Source organism: Babylonia areolata, chromosome 24 (genome assembly GCF_041734735.1).
Source record: "Babylonia areolata isolate BAREFJ2019XMU chromosome 24, ASM4173473v1, whole genome shotgun sequence".
NCBI classification, from domain to species: Eukaryota; Metazoa; Mollusca; class Gastropoda; order Neogastropoda; family Buccinidae; genus Babylonia; species Babylonia areolata.
This window is the reverse complement of record NC_134899.1, coordinates 24,364,027-24,385,548: the sequence shown is the minus strand read 5'-3', so window position 1 is coordinate 24,385,548 and position 21,522 is coordinate 24,364,027. Positions and strand designations below refer to the sequence as shown.

General features: G+C 38.1%; 2 protein-coding genes across 2 annotated transcripts; one reads left to right on the top strand and one right to left on the bottom strand.

Moving 5' to 3' along the window:
- Positions 1 to 36: 36 nt before the first annotated feature.
- LOC143298480 (histone deacetylase complex subunit SAP30L-like) lies at positions 37 to 14,516 on the top strand. The gene is made up of 5 exons (XM_076611292.1): positions 37 to 184; positions 1,742 to 1,910; positions 2,699 to 2,821; positions 4,114 to 4,212; positions 9,076 to 14,516. Exons 1-5 carry the CDS (start codon positions 180 to 182, stop codon positions 9,199 to 9,201), a joined length of 522 nt encoding a protein of 173 aa, XP_076467407.1. The 5' UTR covers positions 37 to 179; the 3' UTR covers positions 9,202 to 14,516.
- A 1,280-nt stretch (positions 14,517 to 15,796) lies between these two features.
- LOC143298482 (NTF2-related export protein 2-like) lies at positions 15,797 to 19,379 on the bottom strand. The gene is made up of 4 exons (XM_076611293.1): positions 19,329 to 19,379; positions 18,003 to 18,092; positions 17,590 to 17,734; positions 15,797 to 16,434 (listed from the first exon to the last, which is right to left on the bottom strand). The coding sequence occupies exons 1-4, from the start codon at positions 19,341 to 19,343 to the stop codon at positions 16,253 to 16,255; spliced, it is 432 nt and encodes a 143-aa protein (XP_076467408.1). The 5' UTR covers positions 19,344 to 19,379; the 3' UTR covers positions 15,797 to 16,252.
- Positions 19,380 to 21,522: the final 2,143 nt, after the last annotated feature.

Here is a 21,522-nt window from a genome sequence, read left to right as displayed (position 1 = left end):
ACTCCTTTTATGGTTTGTGTGACGTCACATTTGACCTCTGACCTGAAAATACACACCGCCATCTCTACAGATGGTACACGCAGAATAGCTGGCTGGTTGGAAAGGAACGGCCTTTGATCCGTGCTTTGTTGTTTTATCGTTTCTTTGAGAGAGTGTACTGTTGGGAAGGAGCTCTTAACATGAGGTTAGTGTTTCCATATATCTGTTTTTCTTTATAAATACTCTTTTATTGTGATCCAGAAGCTCAATGACACAAAGCTTGTGAATAAAAAGGTACACGAGTCCTTGCAGTCGTGGTGTTCCGTCACGAGTTTTGTCACAGTCATTCCAAAAATGCAACCTGATGTGCGGAAAATGCGAAATCGGTAACAAATCTTGATATGAAAATGGTGACTATGATCTTGAGATTGCTAGACTGAATGTCACTGAGTTTTGCTTATCGAACTATACGAGAAAATCAATATTATGTTAGGTTCGTTGTACGGCCGGGTCAACATGGCGCCGAACAGAAAGCCTCAAACTGACAAAAGTGAAAGTCAAATCCGACCCATTTACGTCTACAGTGTAGGTTGCCACGAAGAAAGATTTGAATGATATAGAACTTTTTTTTGTCATTGTGGGGTCTTAAAGTCTCATTCGGTATTATCTGGTCAGTTTTGCTTTCCCAGTAAAGTCATACGATTCACTTTGAGCTTGACAGCAGTCAAACCAATGTCCATTCGCTTCGCCATTTTTTAGGCTGCACCGTGGTCAGGCAGACAAAACAGATTTGCAGATTAAAGACAGCTTTACCGTGTTTATGTTTCTTGCTGTTAGATTTCACTGCCATTCCTTTATAATATGACTTTAGTGTCAACATTTTTGGTTTGTCTTATTTTAGGATGACCGGTACTTTATCATTTATGTGTTAATTCATCATATGATCATACCAACAACCGGAGAATGGAGAAACAGTGCCACAACTTATAATTATATTAATTTTAAAAGAGGGCAAAGGATGTAATTTGTGCATTTTATTTAATGATAAACAGATAGCAATGACCAAAAGGGCAGAACAAAACAAAACCTAAAACTGTAAAAGGGGGGAGAGAGAGAGACAAAAAGGAAAAATGTCTTACTTTTCCTCCCTTTCACCTATGGCTGTAGTATCAGTTTTCTTCCTCCATATTATCTTCTTTTCTTTATATTATTATTCCATCTTTTCTCTGGCAACCAAATCCTTTCTCTGTCTGTACTAGTCTACTACACACCTTTCATTTTTATTTTTATTTTTTTTAACTTCCAATTCCCATCCTTCTTCATTCATACAGTTGCTGATATTTTTAATATATCATAATTATGCATGGATATTATTTCTGTTCCTGGCAGTGTTCATCACTTCATGAATAATCATGGTACTACTACTAATGGTGCCATGACCAAGACTGCCACAGTGTTGTGCAAATTTCATGTTTGTTGACAAAATTTATATACTTGTTCATGTTAAATTGTTATTTCAGCTTTCCTGCAGTTCCCATTCCATTATGAACTTAAAAGAAAATGAAAAAAAAGTTTAAGGACATCACTTTTGTAGTTGTACTACAGTTGTTGTATGAGAAAAAAAAGACATCATTTTTGTAGTAGTACTACAGTTGTTGTATGAGAAGTAGAATATAAATGAATATTGAATTACTTGTCTTCAATGACATGCAGAGAGTTAAGTTTTTATTTAGTCTGTAGCTATGTAAACTTGTTTTTCCAGTACGAATGGTTGTACGTCAGAGGATGACAGTCGAGGTGGACATGGTCAGGTCTGCTGTCTGTTGGACAATGGGGATCGGTGCCAGAATCAGGCAGGCAATGCCAGCTACAGCAAGCGTATCCAGAAAACTGTGCAACAGAGAAAGCTCAAGCTTGTCCGTGATGACTCGGTATGGGACTGTTGTGCCATGTCCTTCTCTCATTGCCACTGTACCAGGATTTTTTTTTTTCTCCTTACCCTTCTGTTACAGAGCTATCTGTTACAAGTCTTAACTTGAAATTGTGAGTTGGCTTAAGTCACTGTTATTAAATGTTTTGCAACTATATTTGGTGAAATTGTTTATTATTGTTGTTATTTTATTAATCTATATTTTACACAATTTACAGCATTTACAACAAAAGAACAATGAGCATGAATCAAGGCATGAAACCAGCAAAGCAAAACAGTTATAAATAAAACTTATATAAATATAAAATTTACACATCTTTTTGCTTAGAACTGCTAATACTGTTGGGACTTGAACAAGTATAGATCTTCCATTTACTGTCAGTTTTCCAAGTGTTGAAATATGGCAATATCAACATTTATTATAGATATTATAATGTATGCATTTCTGTGAAATGTGAATTTCTAAGATCAGTTGTGAAATACAGTGAATACTTTTAACTTAAGTAACTGATTAAGTCAAGCAACTCAAGAACAGAATTGAAATTCCATGTTGAATGTTTCGCTTGGTTAGTATCGTGGAGTGGTGAAGCAGACCTTAGGTATTCATTCGTTATATGGATCAAGCACTATTTAGAATATTCTTTGTTGAATGCTTCAGGAGCAATAATTCTGCTGGAGTGTTATAACTTATATACTACATATTGTGTACTGCAGCTGAATAACGCATGCATCTTCTGATTCTTCATTCAAAAGAGATGAAGATAAAACCTAGGACATTGTTGATGGCAGGTGGCCCACATCTATATCTGTGACTACCACAAGAATATTATTCAGCGTGTGCGCACCAAGAGGAGGAGGAAGGAGAGTGCTGATGGCCGAGGGTCACCAGACGCTGATGAGGAGTACCCTGAAGTGAGTTTCTTTTGTTCAGTCAGCTGCTTCATTCTGGCAGTTCACAATAGTGAGTGGAAACTCTACCAGAAATTTGAATGGGATACTACTACCAGTTGATTCTACATCACGGTTTAGTTGAATTAACTCACTGATCTGTGTTGCATGACATGTTGTGATTGACACACACATCAGAATGATGCAGCTGGAGGGCAGGAGTAAAACCCTGACTGATTTGTTGTGTGTCGTTGTCATTGACATAAACCAGAATGATGTAGCTGTAGTGTAGTGCAGTAGTGGCTGACTAATCTGTGTTGCATGAAATGAATGACAAACACCAGAATGGTAACTGTAGGGGAGTGGTAAAACCCTGACTGCTCTGTTGTATGTTGTTGTCATTGACACAAATAAGAATGATGCAACTGTAGGGTAGTGGTAAAACCCTGACTGACCTGTGTGCATGACTTGATAGACACACACCAGAAGAAAACAGAACTGGTAAAACCTTGATTGATCTATTGTTACTTGTATGACATTGTCATTGAGTGACACAAACCAGAATGACGTAGCTGTAGGGCAGTGGTAAAACCCTGATTGCTCTGCTTTATGATGTCATTGACACAAACCAGAATGTTGTAGCTGTAGAGTAGCATAAAAACCCTGACTGACCTGTATTGCTTGACATATGACACACACAAGAATGATATGTTGTAAGGCAGTGATAGAACCCTAATTGATCTGTTTGTATAATGTCGTCATTGACAAAAATCAGAATGATGTAGCTGTAGGGCAGTGGTAAGATGCTGACTGCTCTGTTACATGACATTGTCATGGACACAAACCAGAAGATGTGGCTGCAGAGCAGTGGTGAATCCCTGACTGATCTGATGTGTGATGTTGTCACTGACACAAACCAGAATGATGTAGTTGTATTGCAGTGGTAAAACCCTGACTGGTTTATTGTGCGACATTGTCATTGACACAAAGCAGAATGATGCTGCTATAGGACAGTGGTAAATCCCTGACTGCTCTGTGTTCCATGATGTCATTGATTGACACACTCCAAAATGGTGCAGCTACTGGGCATTGGTAAAACCCTGAATGCTGTGTGTGCATGTGTTTCATGATCGTGATCGTGATGTCATTGATTGACACACTACAGAATCATGCAACAAAGCAGAATCATGCAACAATGGGGCAGTGGTAAGACCCTGACTGCTGTCTGTGTTGCACGATGTGATTGGCACGCACCAAAGTCCAAATGATGCTGCTGTAAGGTAGTGGTAAAACCCTGACTGCTCTGTGTGTTGCAGATTGACTTCCTGCAGATCCCTGTGAACACACTGCGGCGCTACAAGCGCCACTTCAAGATTTCCAACAGACCAGGCCTCAACAAGTCGCAGCTTGCTGAGGTATCCCTCCACTGCTAGGCATCCCCCTCCTTCCCCGTCACCACCTGAAACATCTCTGTGTTGTCATCCACACCTTGTCTCTCTTATAAAAGTTTTGTCCTCAATCTTTTTCACTTCTTTCTCTCTCTCTCTCTCTCTCTCTCTCTCTCTATCTCGTTCTCTTAGAAAAACATTGGGGGGTTTTTGGAGGGGGGGGGGGGATCCTTTTTTTTTTTTTTTTTTTGTCTTATTCAGGAATGGAAGAATGATATATATATATATATATATATATATATATTAGGTAGGACCACTTAAATTTTGAACTTCAACATATCTAAAAACTAATTACACCATTGGAAAGAACATAAAAAAACTAAGTTCACATGCAAATTTTCATTGCATTATACCCAGTATTTTTTAAGAAAATGGCGTCTAAAAATGTGCAAAAATGACGCGTTTTGACAGATTTAACAAATTGCTATTTTTAGACTGTCATAAAATTTTAAGATGAAGACTTACCACATTGTTCTTTGCTGTACTTGGTTCCACCAATACCTAGTTTATGCTGAATTTTTTTCTGGCCTACTCAAGAACATGCTTAGAGAGAGACAGTGCCTCCAAAATAGCAAAATATTCAGTTTTGTCAAGTGTCGAATGGCCTGATTTCACAGTGATAACATGCTGACTTATAATGCTGATATCTCAGAAAGTTTTCATGCTACAAAAACATTTCAGATATGTGCATGTTCAGAAAAGCATGTAGAATACAGTTTTTTGGAAGACTTAATGCTATCAGAAATGCAAATAACAATGAAAACAGTCACAAAGTATATGGTTTTTAGTAACAAATGAGCAAGTTTTTTACAATCATGATGATACTATGCTGTCAGATATCACCAGAGTAATTGTAAATATGCATATTTGACATAACAGAAGTCCAGTCATTTCAGCATCCTTGATTTGCAGTTCCCTTTCTTTTTCACTCAGTTTTGCTTTAAGAAATGACACCTCCTCAGTTGTTCTTAGTTCCTGTGTGATAATGTCATTTTTTTCTTTGCTGCATGCTGGCTCTGGGTCTGAAGTAGGAGGTAGCTGTTTGACAGTTTTTTGCTTCTTCCTGCTGTCTCTGATGACCTCTGCACTTTCAAAAGGAAGTTCTAAAAAATCTTGAAGTGCACTCTCTCCCCCTGGTTTACTTCTGTTTTTACGCAGGCGAGCCTCATCTGCTCTGAGCCTCCCCAGTTTTAATTTGAGCTGTTGGGTTGGTGGCAAATCTCTGACCAGGTGTCATTTATGCAATGTTGCATCCTTTATCCTCGATATCCTAACTAATTGACATACTTCAGACACAAGACCCATAGGACAACTGAGTAAAGCCTCACAGTCCTCTACAGTTCCTTTCAAAAGATCTGCACGTGTAATTCCAAACTTCTGACAGGAGGGGCCAGGGAAGATGCATGAATCTTTCCTTTCTTGTAAAAAACATTCAGCACCACTGATCGTTTCACACTTGCTGAATTCCTTAACAGTGTGCTCAGCTATTGACACCACACGTGGAAAGGTACACTCTGGGAACAATTTGTGTAGAAAATGTTCCATTTCCCCCCAGGTTTTGTTTTCTTGATGCTTTAACATATTTAACTGCATCAAGAGTTTGTTGTTGGATGGAACCTTGGGTGCTGATGGTGGTCTTCCTCGTCCAGTGTGTGCAACAGTCGCCCTTAAGGCTTTATACTGATCATCATCTGAAATACACAGGCATGAAATTTGAGACAGCTCTAATGCTTTAAAATACTTTTTTTTTTTTCATTTCATAGATGCTTTTGCATATATATCATTTATATGTGTGTGTGCATGAGTGTGTGATGAATGTGCACTGATACATGATCTACTAATTCCATTACTACTCCACTGTAATGGTTTCACTTAAATTGATGTAAGTTTTATGTAACAACATATCTTAAACTTATTTCATGTTTACTAATCATATAAGTTATTTATTCTTTACATCATTTACACACACACACACACACACACACACACACACACACACACACACTAATCCATACTCAGGCAACCTCATGTATGCATGCTACATCAGTTCAACAGACACTAACTCTGTGCATGCACTCTTAGTATATAAGATACATACTAATGCGCGCACGCACGCACACACACACACACACAGACGCGTGAAATTGTCTTGGCGTTTGATGATCAGAACAGAAGTGGAAAGATACACGTGTTCCCATGCTGTCTGACGTCGGTCACAATATTAAACCATCAATCCGCTCTCACTAACTCAAAACCCTTGTACAACAAAAAATTACTGAATAATCTGACACTTCATCTTCTAGATACAGCTGTCGATCCCGGTAAATTTTTGAATAAAAGATCATAATTGTGCTAAAAAATAACGTGACTGACGAAGCGTTACTGTTCCCAGTTACATATCAACACTGCTGAAGCAAAGTTGTTAGGATTCATCCAAACCCACAAAAATATAAAAAATATGATTTACATTTATTTTCAAAATAAACATATTGAAAAAAAATTTGCTTACAAACCTGTAAGTTGGCGTGTTTTCCATTCTTCAAACGATGATGACGAGCAGACGGCTTCGATCGCCGCCATGGTCGAGCAGCGCTGCGGGATCCGAAATCGGTCACTCGTTTTTCTTCCAAAGCGCGTTCGAGACTCTTTCTTTATAGAAAAGCCATGAATTGCACTTGAAAGTGCATAGTTTAAACTTTCTTTTCTTGTAATTTGCTTGTGATTTGAAACACTGGTTCGTATGTTATACTATAGGGTCGCAAACATCAGTCTCACACTTTCGCTGCGACTTTCAGATCTACTTTCTGCGAAAACCCCAACAAATTTCTAGCCAATCAAAACTTGAGAATCCTGGCTTTCCAATGACGTAGTTTCTAAATTTATACATGGCCAAACAATGCAGCGCGAAACGATCAAGTGACACACATGTTATTCTGCTCGCGCGGCAAGCACGGCGGAGTCTGTCACCGCAGTAAAAATCGACGCGACACGCCCAGCACATACCAGTTTGACTCGAATGATAAAAACAAATACAACAGGAAGATAGATGAAAGAATGAACTTTATTCCAGTATAAGATTGGTGTCATTTAATTTAAGTTTGGTAGTGAAACAAGCGAGTTGGAAATGGTCAAATTATGGGTCTGGACTGCGCTGTTAACCACAGCCACAGTGGCCGCGGACCGACCTATATATATATATATATATATATATATATAGTAATTACTAGTAGATGAAAAAAACCTTTTTAATCAGTAAACAAAAAATGAAAAATAAATGTAATAGAAAATGGTTATATAAAAAATATATACATGTGTGTGTGTGTGTGTATGTATGTATGTATGTTGTTGTTTTTTCAGTCGCATTGAATTTGAAGTCACATGAAGTACTGGATATGATGCATTACTTTTTATGGGTTTGCTTTTCCTGTATGCTTCTAATATATTCTATAACACAGGATCAGGGAATATTTTAATTGGAGATTAAAAAACAAAAATGTTTTGGAATTCAGATTGGCATCCATCGAATGTGCTTCTCTGCACAAAAAACAACAACAACATATATATTAGAATTTAGATTGGGGGCCAGCTCCATTCAATGTACTTCTCATGAGTGCAGATTTGTACATATTTCGTGCCTGAGGCCAGTGAATGTCAATGAAAATGAAACTACATAATTCTTTTTATTTTTCTGAACACTCACTTAAACAAATTCAAAATGAGAAAAATAATGCTGCTTAGGTTTCACAGTGAACAGTTCTTTATACTAAGGTCAGGAAAAGCTTGTCTTCATGATTGCCAGCAGTCCAAGGGAGACAACCATGTGTGTGTTTATCTTCATTGGCAGTGAAATATCCATAGTTTAGAGTGGACACTGGTCAGTGACTTGAAATCAGAATAACAGTAAATTCAGGACACCTTTAGCAGTACTGTGTGTACAGAACTGTTGGCTTCCTGGTAATTTGCATGGCCATTGGGAAGGCTGGAGTTGGAGCAAGTATCACCAGGCAAATAACTGAGTGTCCCCGTATAAGCACAGTGACACAGTGCCCCATATAAGCACAGTGACACAGTCATGGAAAAGTTAACTATGTCGTTATACTATGGAATCAAGGGCAAAACTGCAGGGAGATGACTTGTATTTGTATTTCTCTTTTTTGTCACAACAGATTCCTCTGTGTTAAATTCGGGCTGGTCTCCTCAGGGAGAGCTCATCGCTGCACTGAGAGCACCACCCATTTTTTTTGTATTTTTTCCTGTGTGCAGTTTTTATTTGTTTTTCCTACCGAAGTGGATTTTTCTACAGAATTTTGCCAGGGACAACCCTTTTGATGCCGTAGGTTCTTTAACATGCGCTAAGTGCATGCTGCACATGGGACCACGATTTATCGTCTCATCCAAATGACTAACATCCAGACCACCACTGAAAGTCTAGCGGAGGGGGAGAAAATATTGGCGACTGAGCCGTGATTCGAACCAGCGCGCTCAGACTCAGATTCTCTCGCTTCCTACATGGACGTGTTACCTTTAGGCCGTCACTCCACAACTAATGACTTCAGTGTGGGAAGACATATTACTGATAATAGCAGACTGATGACAATGCTGCATTTGGTATGTTACCAATTCACCATGAGCTGTGAAGGGTTTGTAAAGTCATTTAACTTCACATACTTATTTATGATAGAAAAGCTGTTTACCTGCATTTCCATGATTTCCTCTTCTGTCTTTTGTTCTGTTATTAGTTGATAACAGGCTGACAAAGTTTTCCACTTCCATGATCATGATCAGTGGACAGCAGACTGAAATGTATGTTTCTGCTTTACTGTGTTACAGGTGGTGGCGAAGCACTTCCACACGTTACCTGTCAATGAGAAAGAGACAACCACTTACTTCTTCTACATGGCCAAAAACTACAAGAATCGACTGGACCAGAAGGCTTCAGATGTCGGCACCAGTTAGGAGGCTGTGGACACTGCCACAATAACATCCGTGTCTGTAAGCTTGTTCTGTCTCCAAAGTTACTGGGCTGACAGAAGGATGTATGCTGTTTTGGAAAGGCTGAGGACAGTTGATGCCTTTTTAAAAGCCTGGGATGTTGAGAGAAAGTGGAAGAAGTAACCTGGTGATGATTGTGGCATATCCATGCTAAGAGATTCTGTGGTAAATTTTAAAATGCTTTTTTTTTTTTCTTCAAATGTCTATTTAAAAAAAAAAAAAAGTGGAATAAATATCAGTTGCATGAATGCACAAAATAACTCCCTTTTAGTATATGGACCAAACTTGATATTTTGCCTTGCACATAGAATACATTTTGCCAGAAGTCGGTCATCTTTTCTCTCTTGCTTTACCAGCTCATATAACATACGTAAAAGGTGATGATGGGGCAGTCATAACAAGTGATGATGGGGCAGTCTTGTTATGCAGCTTGTGCTTGCACAGGGATGCCTCATAACTGGACCAGTGTGACTTATTGTCTGGACCTGTAGATACACCATTGTTTGGATATCTTAGTTATTGTTTAGTAATAAATGTGGTGGGTTGTTTTAATCTAGTTCCAGGTTAACAGTCACAAGAGCAAGAAAATGAAGTAGCAGAAGTAGTTGTCAGAAATTGCATGACAGATTTTTCAAGACTGATAAACAGATTCACTGATTGATTCTAGTTCTCACAGTGCAGACCTTCCGGTCAAGACCTTGTGGAGCAGTGTCAGTGGTGTAGTTCTGATATGGTTTGAATACCAGTTTGTTCTAACACTGCCACACGCTTTGTCTCTTGACTCTGGGTTTTAAGATCACTGATAGAAAGAGCACTTTGAAAGCACCAACTTTACATGACAGTTGTGTCTGACTATGGCTTTCAGAACAGCAGAGGAAGCTGTCCGGACTACGCAGGCTAGAAATTGTTTGTAGTGGAGAGTGTAATGCCTAAGTTACATCCAGCGCTTTCAGCGCTGGGATTGTCTCCAAAGGCCAGCTTGCCACCAAGGGTTAAGCTCTAAAGATCCAGGGCAGTCTTGCCTCATAGTTTGAGAATCACAATCCTTCACAAAAGATTAAGCTGCAAGTGAAAAAATAAGTATTTTTAAAAACTAGATTTCTTATAGTCTTCAGTTATTTTAATACTAGTTTCAAAAAACAAAACGGGTATTTTATTTTTGATTTCAAAGATAACTTTTGTACAGTTTGTATAATTAAGTATGTGTGACATTAAAAATATCAGTGAACAAAAAAATCTAAAGTAAAATTTATATACACAGACATAAAAGAAACTTTAAACATCAAAGAACTGAATCAAAAGAAAATGAAAAAAAAAAACAAAAAAACAACTTTTGGACAGATTAATTCACTCTGAAAGGAGGAAAGATTAGAAATGGGTATAGGAAAAGAAAGAGCTGGAACAGTGAACTGGAAGACAACATTTGAAAAAAGAAGTTGTTAATGCTGTGATTCTCGGCTTCATCTGAAAGGACATGCATTGGAACCAGAAAGTATACTTGATTGAATTTGGCTGGTCACTGAAACTTGGATATTGCTTCACTGAAATGTCACAATTTTGTGTGTGTGTGTGTGTGTGTGTGTGTGTTTCAGATGGGAGGGTGGGGTGGAGGATGCAGCATGTAAGCTCTGAAATGAAAGAAAAAAGGCCAAAATTGCACTGTCAAGTGGCTATTCAGATCAGTAAGAACAGTGTTTTTATACAAGTGCATTTTGTTACTCTGATTAAAAAATAAAGATTTGTTATTTATTCTCAGACATTTTAAGACAGGATGCAGTTTATATATGAAAAATAAAATATAAAAAAATCTTTATAGTTCGTGTTCAGAGACCTGACAGTGCAAATCAAAAAGAAAAATAGGACAAGTATATTTCTTTTCTGCAAAATCAGTGATCTCCAGCTGACAGCATTTCCAAAACATGTTACCTTTTTTGTTTGAAAATTTCAAAGTATAAATGTTTTGAGCAGTCTGCATAGCAAACTTAGTGATTGCATTTACTTTTTCTTTTCTTTTTTTTATTTTTTTACTTGTATTAATGAACAGCAACAATTAATAGTTTCCTGTTCATACCACCTCATCGCAGAATATCTCTTTTCAGTGTTAGGACGGCCATTTCTCCTTTGTTTTATCTGTTCATGGATGTAACTGTGTTGATGAGGATGACTTTAAAGATGTAATGAAATAATTGCCGATTCGATTGACATAAACATGTATACATCTCAACAGCTTGATTTGCTTCTGTGTTGCCAGACGGATGTCTTTGAATTCTGAGGTGCTATGAGAATGGGGTTGGAAGTGCGTGATTCTGTCAGTTGGTTTGTTTGCTATTGATCTGTCTGTCTTTGATCTTCATTTGTTGTTTTTGGGGAGTTTTTTTTGTTTTTGTCTTTTACTGATGGTGATGACTATTTGTATGACTTCTGTTCTACTTCACCATTAAAAAAAAAAAAAAATAAAATAAAAAGAGGTCCAGTTTAATGGACCATAATTCTCACAGTACCTTTTGTCACCCACCCCCACCTCCCATCCCCACATTTGTCTTCAGTTTTTGTCCATCTGCCTTGTCCATACTTCTTTTACACTGATGCCACCCACTGTTTTTTGTGAGTATTGACACAACATTTGTGAGCTGCCCGTCTGTTTCTGAACACACAGAATAGCGGGACATCTTGGAAAATGTTATTGCCTCTTGTCCCATCCTCTTTTTTACCCTTTCCTGCAACACAAGTTATTTTTTCTTCATTAGTAATCATTTACAAAGGGATTAACATATAGTAATTATTGCCTCATTTCATTCAGTTGTTTATGCATTGGGGCGGAGTTTAATGACCTATTGGCTGGTGCCCTTTAGGACAATTTGTTCAGGGCTCTGGTCTTTTTGGTTATTTTGCCTTTTTTGGTTCAAGGGGCAAGTCCTGGTCGATTGTTCAGGCAAGATCTGAGACTGTTTTTATTGAATATATTTGTATTTTTATGTCTCTAAACAAAGACAGTAGTGATTTCAGTTCATCTCTTCCCTTTGGATGTGTGTATTAAAGATTGGTTATTCTTTTGAAATCTTCATGTCACAGTTGAGTTCAGTGCCATTTCTCCGACACCATTTTTCAGAGCCCCCCACCCCCCTATACAGCCACACTCAGATTCATATGCCACAGTCCACAGGGAGCTAGTGATGTTGGGTTACGAGGAGGCCACACACCAGGGGAGACACAGCACTGCTGTGGAGGAACTTCAGGGGAGTTTAGTGGTACCAGCTTCAATTCAATTTACATATGGTACCATCTAAAAAATCCCCTGCTGACAACAATAATCACTTAGCTGCAGAGCCAGACTGAGTGAGCATCTCCCTGGGAATGGAGACAGGCCTCTACATCCCAACAAAGACTCTCATATACTTGCTGACACCAGAGACTTTGCAAGGAATTCACAAAGCAATGGAAGTGAAAGGAACTGAGGTCACCATGAGAACAGGTCATGAAAGACCACAGAATATTGGACATTATGTATTTGATGATTATGATGGAGAAAAGAAAATCCAGGTATGTTTGAGACTACACAACCAAGAAATACTCGACATTTCCATTTATAATGTATAAAAACTAGTGAAGACTCCTTCAAAAGTATGCGCTTAAATTCAGGTAATGGCCAATTATAGTTTGTTACATTTCATTCTTAATGGAAAAAAAAAAAAAAAAAAAATTTGACCCATTATTGTCTTGTAAAAGCACTTGAAGTGAGCATGAACTTTTTTTCTTTTTTTTTTTTTAGCATGCATGTTTTTTTGTGATAGCATGCATGTATGCATCCATGTTAGTTTGTGAAATGTGCACCAAAACATAAACAAATCTGCTCAGACTCTTTAGTCCCTCTTGTGTGTCTTCATTTTGAAATGTGTTGTAGGTGACACTTTCTGTATAAAATTGCAGCAAAAGAATATTTGCTGACCACGTATAATGTTCAGTAAATATACAAGTGCATAGCTAAGTTTTTGATATAAAAATATATATTCTGCTGGTACAAGTTAAATGTCACAAGTACATTAATTTCTTTGCTTTCAAAATATGTATTTTAATTACACATACTTAACCGTGACCCAACTAGTGCAGACTGTTTTCCCCATATTTATTTCGGGTATAGTCTGAACACAGACTACTGTCAAACAGCTGACAGTTGAATGCTGTTTTAGGGGAGAAAAGTTTTTGATGTGTTACTGTAGGTACATATCATCAGCTATTGTGCTTATTTATACCAAGTTACATTTTAACACTGTAACTGTGGTGTTAACTAAAAGTCTGACTGACTGATGTATTGTGAGCATGTATCTGTTGACTCAGTGGCAAGGCACAGAATCTCATGAAAGCTGTTATCGCTCAAGCAAAGCTGTGTTTACCAATTCTTCACATTTGAGAAAAGTACTTGCATACTAGCTGTTATAGTTCAGGCAAAACTGTTTACCAATTCTTCACATTTGAGAAAAGTACTTGCATGCTAGCTGTTATAGCTCAGGCAAAACTGTGTTTACCAATTCTTCACATTTGAGAAAAATACTTGCATACTTGCTGTTATCGCTCATGCAAAGCTGTGTTTTACCAATTCTTCATATTTGAGAAAAGTACTTGCATACTGTGAAGCTACAAGTACTGTTTGATTTATTGGTAAATAATGGACAATAAATCAATTAGGCTTACTTAGAACATACAAGACCTTTGTTTTTCTCTGCTGATGGCACCCAGTTGACATTATTTTACTTTTCATAGCTGTTTGATGATATATATATTTCTACTTATTAGGATGCATTGTTGCCTTCAAACAGAATCTGTGTTCTATTCTTGCTTGTTTAAATGTAGACTTTGAAATGCCAGAAAGGCTGCATACTGATATAGTTACCATATGGTTAGTTTAGGTAAACACTGTGAGAAAACAGACATATTTTTTAAATCTGACTTTCAAAAATATTCCTCGTTCAGAATTCAGCAGTTATGTTAGACAGGTATCTGGTAACAAATAACTTATTCTATCACATACTCTCAGTGTGTGCACAAACATACTGTTAATTAAGTTAATCTCTCATCCATCCCGTCCCATGCACCACCCTTCTTTTTTGTTCCTCTATCTTCATCATTTCATTGACCTATGTGAAATCCTGTGGTGTTCATACTGGTGTGATCTGTTGGTGATTGTGTCATTTCCTGTCCTGTCCACAGCGCATGTTCCTCCTGTTCATGTTTTACATGTGGCTTGGATTCACTTTCATTAAATTATTCTTCAGGTCTCCATATACATTTTACAAACATGCTGGAAAGTCAATAAAACATGTCTGAAAGTCAAAAGCAAGGAATGAGTTCCGCTGCTTAGCCCTGCATTGTGATTGTAAGCTGCTACCTTTCACCTTTTCTGATTCCCTTTGGTGTGATCTTTCCCAAGCTTTCAACTCTGCTTCACTGTCTATTAGTTGGATACTACCGAAAATTTCTGCCTCACTGTGCTGGTGTTTGATTACTAAAGAAGTTGAAGCCGTGTTGACTCCATAAATGAGGAAGCAGTTTGAAACCGTATTGATTCTCAACATCTCTGAGGTCCACACATGCATGTCATATAAGTAATACTTAATGTAGTTTCTGTCATGATACTCATTAGCAGCACTGTAAATGTGAATTATTAGTGCTGCTTATAGTCCAGCAGACTACACAGCTAAATCATGACTGCCAAACAACACAAATGTCCAAATGCGTTACAAAACTGTCACATATATTAACCAAATCATTAAGATAAACCTACAAAACACAATTCATGACATAACTTAATATAGTTAATCATTTAGCTCCTTAGAGCAAACAAGATTAGGCTGTGCTAATGACATAAGATTAGGCTGTGCTGAGGACATCAGCCCTTCTGCTCAATTTGTCATCCCCAGAATACAAAAAAAAAAAATCGTTAAAAAAACAACAGGAGGAAACAATACTTAATAACCAAACAAAAAATAAATGAAAAAGGTCATATAGGCAACTAACACTGCAGAATGGACAGCTAGTGCCCATCCCAGTATCTACAATCTAATGTGAATTATGTTGTGTGGATAGCTTGTTTGCCTCAGTACTGGATTGTCTCCCTTACCATCTGCTTCAAAGCTGCAACCTATATCCTAGTATTGCCAAGGCAACCCCGTTTTGCCAAAGCAGTCTGCTTTCACATGCAGCATCGGTAATTTTGTACAGTCTCTAAAGCTGTTTATAATCAAACACTGGGTAGATCATGATAATACAAACTTACAATAGTGTCAAGCTCCAACATGTGAATTGTCCAAACAATCAAAAAAGAACAAACAGTCCAGCATCTTTTACAGTGCTGCTCTATGTTTGTTTACTGAGATGCATTCTCAGTTACAGAGGCTTCACTGTTGATTAGTCAATGAAAAACCCTCTCTCTTCCAAACAAATCAGAAAATGCTAAGTTCATAACCTACTTACTATGTAACAATCCAAAAGCACTTTTATACCCATACATGTTTTTGCTGTGCTTCCTCAGTATCACAAACAAAAAAATGCACACACATATACAACACTCCTCTGAAATTTACTGACATTTAGCAAATATACATACATACATATGAAACTTTCTGCTTTGGTGAAATTTAGCACATGTATCCACACCCACAACATGCATTCATTACACATCCAGTATGACATCTCTGAAGGGCCCTTTTCACTAACATCTTGGAGTCTAAATCTAGTACTAAGTAGACAACAACTGACATCTAGACATTTTGTGGTCTGAAGAGGAAGCTTAGTCTGTCATCTTTGTGGCTGCAGAAAATATCTAGCGCGCACACACACACACACACACACACCTGAAAGAAATATGCCCCCCCCCCCAACCCCCCCGCATAGACATGCAAAGCCAAACATGTTACACACTTAAACTGATGACAAAATTTGCACATCAACTTCAACCATAGCAGGTTAAATCATTCAGTTTACAACACTCTCTCTTCCAGTCTTTCACACGCTGTCAGTGTCACAACCCTGCAGAAGATGGAGGAACTTCCATGAAACGATAATTGTCACTGACAATCTTCCACACATTATCCTTGGATGAAAGCAGGAAGGTCTGATAGAAGCTCTTTGCTTTGTTGTCGGTAAACTGCACTTTACCAAACGACGTCACCACGATTGTTGTCTGGTTCTCAAAAGCTGACTCTGTAAGTAAAAAAAAAAATATATATATAGATATATATTTATTTATATCTAAGCAATGTCATGCTGGGGGAAAAAATCCTTACTGCGAAACACTGAAAAAGAAAGGAACTGACTCCTGCATATTTTTTTTTTTTAATTTCCATTTTAATAATTTTTCCTTTTTCTTTTTATCTCCCATTGTCCGCTCCATACATTCTCACCAGCTGTCATCTCACCTCAATCTTTTCCAACCACTTCAAACCAAGAGTGAAAACTTCAAAATAAAAAAGCAAGCCCTTTCTTGGTTTGATTCGGCTAAAATAGTCTGAGACAGAGAACTTAGCTGGTGAAAATTTGGGGAACAGATTCTGTTGGAGATAAAATTTTGGTGACAATATTACAATTAATGCATGGAAATTAACTGATCTGATAACATCAATACTTCATGATGAACACTATGTTTATTTTTTGTTGAATCTGTATTTTTAAAAGAATTGATGAAACAACCTTGTGATTAACATGGATAAGCATCATATCTATTTATTCTTTTAATAGTTTTTAGTCAGTCTGACAGATGAAGTTGTCATAGCATCATATGGCAGGGGTTAAAAACAAAACACAGAAAAACCCACTTGTATATCTATCCAATGATTAGATCCCAGAAGTAAATATGGGAGTTGTATTTGCAGACCACAAATGCAGAATGAAGAAAAAAGTCCTAAGCCGATCTTCTTCCATCACGTTCAGCTCTATGTAATAAGACAAAAAAGTGAAAAACCTCTAACTGAAACATTGCCAATTATTTTCTCTGTATCTGTCATTTTTTCACAAAACGACCCAAAAGTAAAATCATCAGTTTTTTTTTTTTGACTGAGCTCAAATCATATGTTCTACCAGCATAATACCATGTTTTGGAAGCTTTTAGCTCTTTCATCAAATCACTATCACATGGCCATTAATTGTTTAAAAAATAATAATAAAAATAATCATGAGAACCCTGACAGCTTCTGCCATTCCATGTAAAGTGTGGTATTAGTACTATTAGTGGCAAAATAAATGTTTTCTGATTAATTTAGGTAATTCACAAAAGCTCCCAGTTTCATAGATTTTCTATAGTTTTACATACACACATCTCTGCAATCCCATGCCTGCACATGCACATATCCACATCCCTACCGTCAACAGGCTGACTGTCAAGACTGTTCAGAATAGTGATGGAGGTGGGAAGATCTTCCAGGAATTTAATGATGCTGTCTTTCCCGCTCACTGCTTGTCCATTCCACACCATGGTGGCTGAGTCCAGGTAAAGGTTCTTGAGGGCCTATGCACAGTGACCTCAAATTCAATAATTTTCAAATACACACAGTGATACAACCATACACTAAGAAAATACAGTATGCAAAGATACATATATATGCAGATACACATATATACAGGCTGTGAAAATATTTGCTCTCTCTCTCCCTCTCTCTCACACACAAACATTTTACAGAGAACTTTCAGGAGTCAAATGTAAATGAAGCGGAAACAAATTTCTCATTTTTCTTAAAAACCAAATATCAACAGTTATATACATGAATTATACTTACATGTCTTTTCTTGTCAAAACACTCATAAAATATATCAGAAAATTGTTTGGCTGCTTGAGCTGCTTGTTCTGCCTTCTCCTTTAGATCCTTCTGCAAGACAAAGAAACTTGCTTAAAAAATGTCTTATGAAGTAAGTAAGAAAAAAAAAACCTCCTCAAAATGAAAAAGAGAGTGGTTGGCTTTCTTTCACTGAACTTTTCACACGTGATTAGACAATATAAACAAAGGTAATTATTGCCAGTATTGGTTTTATTCAATGTAAATTGACACTTTCGCTTAAACTTGAACAACACTTAATTATGGAACAAAAAATCAGTTCCTAATTTTGTGTCATTCAAAACAAGTTGATTTAAAAATTAAATTAAATTAAATTTAAAAAATAAGCAAAAAAGTATTTTACAAACTTGCAGTGTTTTTTGCTGTTGCATTTAGAAACTAGCTTTCAGTCTCCTCTTGAGACTCTTCAGATAAAGTCTGGTGAAGGTTGTCACAGGTCTACATCTGTAAAGTTGACTAAAAATCAAAATGAATGAAGTGTTTTCCAGTACATGCAGTAGATGTTGTGAAGTTTAAACCAAAGCTCTTCAGTTGTGTTTTAACACAAAAATTGTTTGCATTTAAAAATATTTGAAAACAAGAAAATAGGCGTTCAAAATGAATTCAAATGTGATAAGAATGCACTTATCTGTTTTGTTAGTAGTTACTTATTACAACCTATACTGGTATACATCTGTTTCTCTTGAGTAGCTGGTTTCTGTGGTTAAAACTATAAATCTTTTAATTTATGACCACTACCAGCCATGACAATGGACCCATCTGACCATGGCCATCCATTGTAAAATGGATAAGATGGACCTGGGGATGTTTTCCCAAATTCCAAGGCTGCGGATATGTAGTTTTTCATGATTTTCTCTTGGATCCTTTCTTCTTGTTCTTCCTTTTTTTCCTGATCTCAACTCTCACGTACCCTAAAGTTCTTATCAACTACAAACTGAGTAAAGGGTTCAGCTCAGTTCATATAATCCCCCATCCACCCCCGCCATTTCACACCATTTATTAGGAATATATATATATATATATATATATATATATGTGTGTGTGTGTGTGTGTGTGTGTGTGTGCGTGAGAGAGAGAAAGAGAGAGAGTCTTCTCCGAGTATCAAGAAACCTAGAACAATTTCTATCGTATTTCTCTATCCAGCTGAAAAGGGTACACCATAATTTCTTTGACCATCAATTTATTACCTTAACTATATATATATATATATATAAAACCTGTTTTGAATGAAAAGGACTCTGTTTTTATTGTCCTCATACACACGCTTACCTCAGGAGGCGCCATTTTTGTTTCATAGTAACCTCCCTTGGATTGGGCGCTGTGAAAACTGAGAACGAGAAAAGAACACGGATTTTTTTTCCCCCTCATTCTTCGTTTATAAACCATCACAAATAATCAACTTGCTAGTATGTTTTCAATAGTTTTGCTTAAGTGCCATACTTGAGTCTTTGATTGGTGTATTGTTTTCGTCAGTTGCTAAAACATTTTACTTGTATGGACAGCAAATCTAACAACTCAACCTCTGTTGATATGGGCCAAAGGCCTGACCAGTAAACATTCAGTATCCACTCACACTGACGTTTGTGATTAACGGATGCCTTGCTACCTTTGGGGTCCCAAAGCTGAGGAGCAAAGAGAAAAGCTCAAGATATCGGGGTCAGCCCGATACTCCCCCGGCGTGTCGATAATGAGTCCCCCCCCCCCCCCCCCCCCCCGAGTCCATACTGCCCCGTGTCGATTCTCCCCCGGCTCGTTAATCCATCTCAAAAAGATCCAAAAACAAGCAAATGCACACGTAATTATACAGTTGTGACTGATAATATGTATTCTGCATGATCAAAGATGTGTTGTGGAATGATCAATGTGTTATGTGTTATCCCTCTCAAAAAGATCCAAAAACAAGCAAATACACACCGTCACGTGTCACGTAATTATACAGTTCTGACTGATAATGTTTTCCGCATGATCAAAGATGTGTTGTGGAATGATCAATGTGTTATGTGTTCTCTTCTTACAACCGTCCGCCTTCAGAGTTGAGCAGCAGTGCGCGACGTGTGTTGGGGCCCGCTATTGTGTGTGTAGTGGGCTGCAGTTGTAGTTACACGGGCCGTATTACACGGACTTAGGCGCTCTCCGTCATCATGACTCAGTCCATATACGGGGGAACGCTCTCTCTCTCTTTCTCTCTCTGAACAGAAACATCCTGTGGAGTACTCTAAGAAAGAGCAGGGTACACTAGTGGGAAGTTGTACACTGATGGCTGTGAAAAGCATCTATGATTCTGTACTTGTATGTGTTCGTGACAAAGGTATTTATTCAGACTTTTTTTCAGTGTCCAAGAGGGGTTAAGCCCACAGCTGTTTTCCTTTTTCATCAATGAATTGGCAGTGGAGTTATCCGGCAAAGAAAGGTAGACATCAGTGGAATACAAATGACCCGGCGCAACAGAATTGTTCTTAATGCTATTTGCTGATGATGTTGTTCTCTTGTCTGACACACCCATAGGGTTACAAAATCAATTAAATGTCCTTAAGCAAGAATCAGACAGACTACAACTAACAGTCGGTCCACTGGTTTGTACCAGTTGGGAAAGCATGAATATAAACAGCAAGCTCACATGATTACACAGCCTGTGCGATGAAGAAAACAAATGTCACAATTGAGCAAGACACATGATGTACAAGTGACACAGATCACCGGCACGGCCACATGCCCGGCGCGTCGAGCGGCTGGTGAGGGCGGCTGGTGCCCCGGGTGCCGCCGCGGGGTTCTTTGAGGAGGGGCGGGGGGGGGGGGGGTGGGGGGGGGGGGGGGGGGGGGGGGGGGGCTTGGCGCTCCCCCTCTCGCCGGGCTCTCTTCCACCTTTGCCGTCGATCACACCAGAAAAGATATCAACTCCACCACCACCAACAGCAGCAACACCACCAACACAAACAAAAGTAGTACCCTTAGCAACAACGAAACGCAAGACCCAGAAGCCACACAAACAATCCACACAAGGCAAAAACAAACAAAACCTAACCCCACTCTACCACACAGTACAATCACAGTTAGCACTCCACACACCAACGACACAACATCCACCCACATGCAATCAACATTACAAACATACAACCCCCAAATCATACAAATACAACCCCATTAAAACAGCAACAAACACAACCCCATACACACCAACCACACAAACAACCCCCTACCATCAAACACACAACCCCAACCACACAAACTAACAACCCCCTACTATCAAACACATACAACCCCATCCACAAAAACAAAACAACCCCCTACCATCAAACACATTCAACTCCAGCCACACACACAAACAACTCCCCCACCAACAACTCCAACCGAACAAACTTGACCTTAAGGGTGTAGGCGCCAATTGGTCGTTAAAACTCCAACAATTGTTACAGCCTTTTCCTTGCCTTTAGCAAACTGCGGAGCCCGAGTGAGAGACTGAGGC

Excerpts from the sequence above, each read along its gene's own strand:
- LOC143298480 (XM_076611292.1), top strand. Across the intron at positions 1,911-2,698 it reads AGCTTGTCCGTGATGACTCG|GTGGCCCACATCTATATCTG; the intron begins GTATGGGACTGT and ends TGTTGATGGCAG. Across the intron at positions 2,822-4,113 it reads CTGATGAGGAGTACCCTGAA|ATTGACTTCCTGCAGATCCC; the intron begins GTGAGTTTCTTT and ends TGTGTGTTGCAG.
- LOC143298482 (XM_076611293.1), bottom strand. Across the intron at positions 17,735-18,002 it reads GTTTTGACAAGAAAAGACAT|GCCCTCAAGAACCTTTACCT; the intron begins GTAAGTATAATT and ends CACTGTGCATAG. Across the intron at positions 16,435-17,589 it reads TGACAGTCAGCCTGTTGACG|AGTCAGCTTTTGAGAACCAG; the intron begins GTAGGGATGTGG and ends TTTTACTTACAG.